At 43.0% G+C, this 6,435-nt stretch overlaps 1 protein-coding gene across 1 annotated transcript in view; it reads right to left on the reverse strand.

Moving 5' to 3' along the window:
- The window catches only part of GPATCH1 (G-patch domain containing 1), a 42,370-nt gene that overhangs the window by 9,103 nt on the left and 26,832 nt on the right, over positions 1–6,435 (reverse strand). Inside the window, exons 16-17 of the mRNA XM_004371613.1 lie at positions 2,559–2,775; positions 779–886 (exon numbers count right to left, since the gene is read on the reverse strand). Of these exons, the coding sequence (XP_004371670.1) occupies positions 779–886; positions 2,559–2,775 (325 nt within the window). The remainder of the gene's footprint in view (positions 1–778; positions 887–2,558; positions 2,776–6,435) is intronic.

A 6,435-nucleotide genomic window follows, 5' to 3' on the forward strand; every position in this document is an offset into this window, starting at 1 on the left:
CCTCTCTGTGATCCGGGCGACTAAAGCGGATGAGGAATACAGTCACCGCAACGTCTCCAAACTTCACAGTGTTTACTCCTCTCTTTTTTTATCTTCTTTAATTTACAGTTAAATTAAATTATAAATGTTTAGATTGGTCTGGATATTTAAAATTTTAATGTAACCAAACCAACATTTATATGTGGGCACCATAGGAAACTATAAAGTGGATGATAGAATTATTTATCATTTATATATCTGCATCACGCTATCAGATGTTAATCCAGTCTTCAAAGAGATGATAAATCAGTCTAAACATTTTAAAATATCAGTTCAACATGGCACTAAATAGAAGTCACTAACAGATACTGGGTAAGGGAGGGCAGACTGTATTTACTTCTGAAAGAACTACAGTTTTATTTTATTTGCTACATCAGCCAAAGTACAAAAGAGTCTTAGACTACTCTTCTTCCTGCAACCCCATCCTCACATCTTCATCTCCTAGATTTTTACTTTCCATAAGTGACAAAATTTATGATACTTCAGGACCCTACCCTAAACATTTAAAAGTTAAAAAAAAAAAAAAAAGCTTCAAGGTCTCTGAAGCTGTAAAGCGACAACTATCATTCAGGCATTAAATGGAGGCCAACGGGTTTCAAAAGGTGGCTGAAAACGGATAAACTAGAAACAACTATGTATATGAGGCTGGCCTCCTGCTGGATCAGCTGGGTGGACGTCCTGTCTCAGAGGAGACACTGGTCCCGATGCCAACAGAAGAACCAAGGAGCTCTCGACTCACTGGGGCAGAAGACAGGAGGCAGCCGTGGGCCAAACTCTTCTCTTTCATCTATGTGCATCTTTTGTATTGAGAAGGAAGGTGCAGGTGCCTGGGGTGCCGGCTCGCTAGCTGAAAAACAGCAGATGTTAATTTCGTTTATGAAAAACAGTAAATATTAATTTCATTTATTTGCCAAATACTAACGTGTTTGAGTTTTTAATAAATGTCTGTTTCTACCAGATAATGTGTGCTCTTGTTCACCACCAAGCTTGACTAGCTTGTGCCAGGTGCTTAGAGCACAGGAGTGAACATGGCGGGCCCCACCTCTGCCCTCATGGACGGAGCAGGGAAAGCTACGCACACAAGGTGCTTACAACTAAGCACACCAAGGGCTATACCACAGGGGTGACAAGAGGACACACACTCCAGATCACCTGTGACCTGAAGGGTCAAAACATGTCCTCGAGGAAAGGCCATCTGAGAAGAAAAAAGAAAACGCAAGCAAACAAACAGGGAGGTAAGACTATGTCCCATCTCAGAAAACTGAGGAGATGAATTTGACTCAAAATAAATTATCATATTCATAATTTCTCAGCAGATTACTATATTTCCGGTGTAGAAAAAATATAAAATGGAAAAATATGCATCAAAGCACTAACAGTGGTTATCCTTGGGAAGCAGGATTACAAAGGATTTAAGCTTTCTACATACATGCATTTTGTAATAAAAAATAACTTTTTCTTTTTTTAACAAAAGAAATAGAAAAGGGCTGACACGCAATCACTTAAGAACAAACAATATTTTGTATTTCTGTGTAATTTCTTTATACATGGTTCAAGGCCCTCAAACATTATATACAATCCACCACAGACTGACAGAAGCAGGCAGGGCACACTAAGGACAAGAACTTCTGCCTGCCCACCCAAGCATCTGAAGTCTCCCACCATGTCAAGCTCCAGACGGCCTCCTTTTCTGAGCCCGAAACTCCTGACTGGGGCAAAGAGAACAAGAACAAGTAGCTCCGTCTAGGAACCACTGTGTGTTAGACTCACAGTAATGAGAACAGACCCCATTTACCCATGGCTATTATACATTGTACCAAAAGGTCGGCAGTCCGAATCTACCAGGCACTCCTTGGAAACCCTATGGGGCAGTTCTACTCTGTCCTATAGGGTCACTTATGAGTCGGAATCAACTCGATGGCAACGGCTTTGATTTCTTGTTATTATGCACTAGGCAGTTCCCATCTGATGACTGTTGGAATATACAATTTGCCCTGTAGGGAGGAAAGCAGGAAGAGCCCTGCATATTTCATGACCAAATGTTTTCTAATAATCCTGGCAGCTCATAATCAACCAGGTAAAAAGAAATACTATTTTTTGGAATTGTATTTACTACTGCTTCAGTAGTATGTACTACTACAACTTACCTTTCTTAACTGCGTTAAGTGGTAAAATCATTATTATCAGACACAGCTATCTCAAAAATATACCAGAGATTTATACCGGATAGAAAAGAAGAACTCTGCTCCTCCCGGTTAAGTGACCCTATAGGACAGAGTAGAACTGCCCCATAGGGTTTCCAAGGAAAGGCTGGTGGATTTGAACTGCTGACCTTTTGATTAGCAGCCGTAGCTCGCCATAGCTCTTAACCGCTGAGCCACCAGGGCTCCGTAAAAAGATTAAACATCATCAATTGCTAATTTTCCTGGTTTAAGATTACAGGCTAAACAAAGAGGCAACTTTTCTGAAGACTTCGTCCTTTTCTCCTTTAGATCCCTAAATCTGAAACACCGACGTACTGGGTGCCACTGATGACGTTTCCACTAAATCAGTCTCTTCGGAATGCTTGAAGTCAGCCTCCCCGACACCCGCCTGATCGTCCTCACTGTCGCCTTGCTCATCCTCGGAAGATGAAGACTTTTCATCTGAGGAGCTGGCAAAGATGGCTTTGAATAAGTCCATGGATGGGCGACTAACTTCTCCCTCGCTCTGTGAATCTGCACCTTTGTTTACCATCTGTATTAACAGTGAAATAAGAGTCAGGAATGAAGAAGCAACAGTGAAAGGAGCTAAACATTCTAGAATACACACACATGTATTTATGTTTATGACCATGTACACGGATACTCACACACTGCCTAACTAAACAAGGATCTAACTAACAGTGATCTAAACAGCATTTTTTGTGGTGTTTCTGAGTCGACAACTATGGTGTGTACCAACTGGCAGAAACAGCTGGAACACCCAGTAGAAAGAACTCTCATGGAGATTAGTCATTAATCAGAATTGTGCAAGGCCTCGAAAAACGTAGTAGGGACTAGCACGGTGCCTCTGTCCTATGTTCAAGGGTGAATAAGACTCTCAAAAACACAAATTTCATTTTTGACCACTGCCAGCATTATTTATGTACTTTGCTAATAATCCTCCTTTGTAAACACAATCAAAAGCTCTCCAAGCCTTCAGAGATCTAATATCAAAGTAATGAAGACAGTCTAAAAAAACAAAAAACTAGTTGCCATCCAGCCGATTCTGACTCAAGGCAACCCCATGTGTTTCAGAGTAGAACGGCACTCCACTGAGTTTTCAACAGCTGTGATCTTTCAGAAGTAGACTGCCAGGCCTTTCTTCCAGAAGATAGTCTACTCATGGGAAAATGTAGAAGAGAAACTGTGGGCCCTCTCCAGAATGGAGAGGGAGGCAGAAACACATGAATAAAATTGTCAAGGAACTTCCCTTTGGAATTACACATCACCCTTCCTAAAAAGGAGCCCTGGTGGCACAGTGGACGAGAGCTCAGCAGGTAACTAAAAGGTCAGCCGTTCAAATCCACCAGAAGCTCCTTGGAAACCCTATGGGGCAGTTCTAGTCTGTCCTATAGGGTCGGTATGAGTCAGAATCGACTTGACAGCAGTGAGTGTTTTTCCTAAAATAAGCCTAGGTTATGGACATTCTGACTAACAAAATAAAGAGGCGGTAACTTTGTATAAACTCAAGTCAATACATATGAAGTAAAGGTATGAGGAAGACACAGCTCCCAGACTCTAACAGCTTATCACTGGACAGGACCCTGAGGTAATCTAACATGCTAAGTGTGAGCAGCAGCTATGTGAGAAAGCCTCAGGACCAGCCAACAAAAGAAGCCACCTCAGTCCTTCCATTTTACCAGCAGGACCCCTGGCCAGAGAAGGCGAGGGGCTGTGTCAAAGAAACACTCCTCGCTCTGACAGGGATCACAACAGAGGGTCCCGGACACAGTGGGAGAAAACTGTAGAACAAAATTCAAAATCAGAAAAAAAGACCAGACTTACTGGTCGGACAGAGACTGGTGGAACCCCAGAGACTATGATCCCCAGACACCCTGCTACCCCAGAACTGAAGCCACTCCTGAAGTCCGCCTTTCAGCCAAAGATTAGACAGGACATAAGACAAACGGTGACACACGTGAGGAGCGTGCTTCTTAGTTCAATGACGTCTACGACACCAAATGGGCAACGCCTGCCCAAAAGCAAAGACGAGAAGGCAGGAAGGGACAGGAAAACTGGACAAACACACACTGAGAACTCGGGGTGCAAAGGGGGAAAGTGCTGACACAGTGTGGGGATTGCAACCAATGTCAGAAAACAACTTGTGTATACATTTTTGAATGAGAAACTAATTTGCACTGTAAACTTTCACCTAAAGCACAATAAAATTTAAAAAAAAAAAAAGCATGCTCCTGGTTTATGCCAAAGGGGCAGGGTCTGGATTCTACAGCCCAGTTCCCCTCACTCGTGGTCAGTGGTCCTTCCTTACAACACACCACCTCCAAGTTCTGGAGCAGGGTGACAAATACCCACAAGAGGAAAACCAGCACAAGATAGTAAACTCTGTAGTTCTAAAGTAAACTCTATTCATAGGGGGAAAAAAAAATTAAAGAGGAAAACAGTGATAAAAAAAAGTCAGGAATCTGCCCAGATCTTGTTTTCTAAATACCATTCCCCTCTAAAAGAAACCAGGGCACCTTGGATAAAGGGCTGATTCCAGAGCTGCAGCTGGGAAAGAAAAGGATGAGCCTAAACATCTTACTGTTCCCAGAAAGTGAGAAAGGAAGTGCTCAAAGGATAAGAGGGACATGTCGAAAGAAAACAGACGCCAACCTGAAGAGGCGCCAACTGGTCAAACCTGGGACCATTTGAGCATTAAAACAAATAACAACAGTAATGGATTACAGCCCTTTGAATAAAATTGGAAACCATAAGTCCACAGTGATAATAAACAAATAAATAAATACCTCGATAAGGAACAGAGTATTTACATATTTCAAAGTTCCTAAATACTTATTAAACATAATAAATAAGAAATTAACACATAAAACTACAGCCGTCCCTCTACCCGCGGGCAACTGGTTCCAGGCACCCCGCGGATACCAAAATCCACAGATGCTCAAGTCCCTTATATAAAATGACACACACACACACATATGTATACACATACACATATATACACATAGACACACACACACATATATATACATACATATACACATACACACATATATGTATGTATTTACACAGCACGAGAATGAAAAGTGTTTGCTTTGAAGTGGAATAGTGATGGGCCAGGTTAGGGTGGGCATGAGGCACCAGATCACAGCAGGCACTTTGAAGGACAGCCACATCCAGGCCTCCTGCAGCAGACGACCCTCCGAGCCAGGGGTCCTCCCATAGAAGGTCCTGGGTGACTTTGGATGCCGCACATACAAGATGCAGAATGCTAGGGTCCTGGGCCTGCCAACTTTGTTCTCTCCTTCCTGACCAAGACCTCTGCCGCAAAAATGCTCCCCAGATCCTCGGTCAGACCCAGAAGCCCCCAAACGTAAGTTCGTAACCTTTTCCTAATGTCCCCACTTGTCCACATTGTATCGGGGTGCAGCTGCCTCTGTCTCCCTGGGGGTGTCTTCCTTCACAGCCATGTACTGGTCCTTAAACTGAACCACATCTTGACTTTTGCTGCCCTTCGCTTTGCCCCAGGCCCTTGAGCTCTCTTTCTCTTCCCTCTCTGCCCCCCCACCCCGAATATTTTAGATCCTCAGTTGGTTGAACCTGCAGATATGGAGGAAAAAGAGTAATTTTATAGTGGAAAAGCCCAGCAGACACCACCTTAATCAAGTGACCAAAGTGAACTTCATCAGTAATTGGACACACTGACATCGTGTGTCTCCGGAGAAGTTACAATTGAGAAGAACACAGCATCCTTTCTGAGGCATTCCTGCCAAAGATTTAAGAGCTGAATCAAATCATGAGGAAACTTCAGACAGGCCCCAATTGAGGAGCATACTACAAAATGACTGGCAAGTAATCTTTGAAATCATCACTCATGAAATTCAAGGAAAAACTGAGGAACTGTTCCAAACCGAAGGGCAGAGACTGAAAGAGATGTGACAGCTAAATGCAACAAGTTTTACTAAACTGCATCCTTTTTGCTACAAAGAACATTATTAGGACAGCTGGTAGAACTTCTTTTTCCCCCATACAAAAATTTACACATACATTGTTATGTGACCCTAATTGCTCTCCCTATACTGTGACAGCACACTCCTTCTTTCCACCCGATTCCCCATGTCCATTCAACCAGCTCCTAACCCTCTCTGCCTTCCCATCTCACCTCCAGACAGAAGCTGCCCGTTTAGTCTCTTGT

This window comes from Trichechus manatus, unplaced genomic scaffold (assembly GCF_000243295.1).
Source record: "Trichechus manatus latirostris isolate Lorelei unplaced genomic scaffold, TriManLat1.0 scaffold00014, whole genome shotgun sequence".
Taxonomy (NCBI): domain Eukaryota; kingdom Metazoa; phylum Chordata; class Mammalia; order Sirenia; family Trichechidae; genus Trichechus; species Trichechus manatus.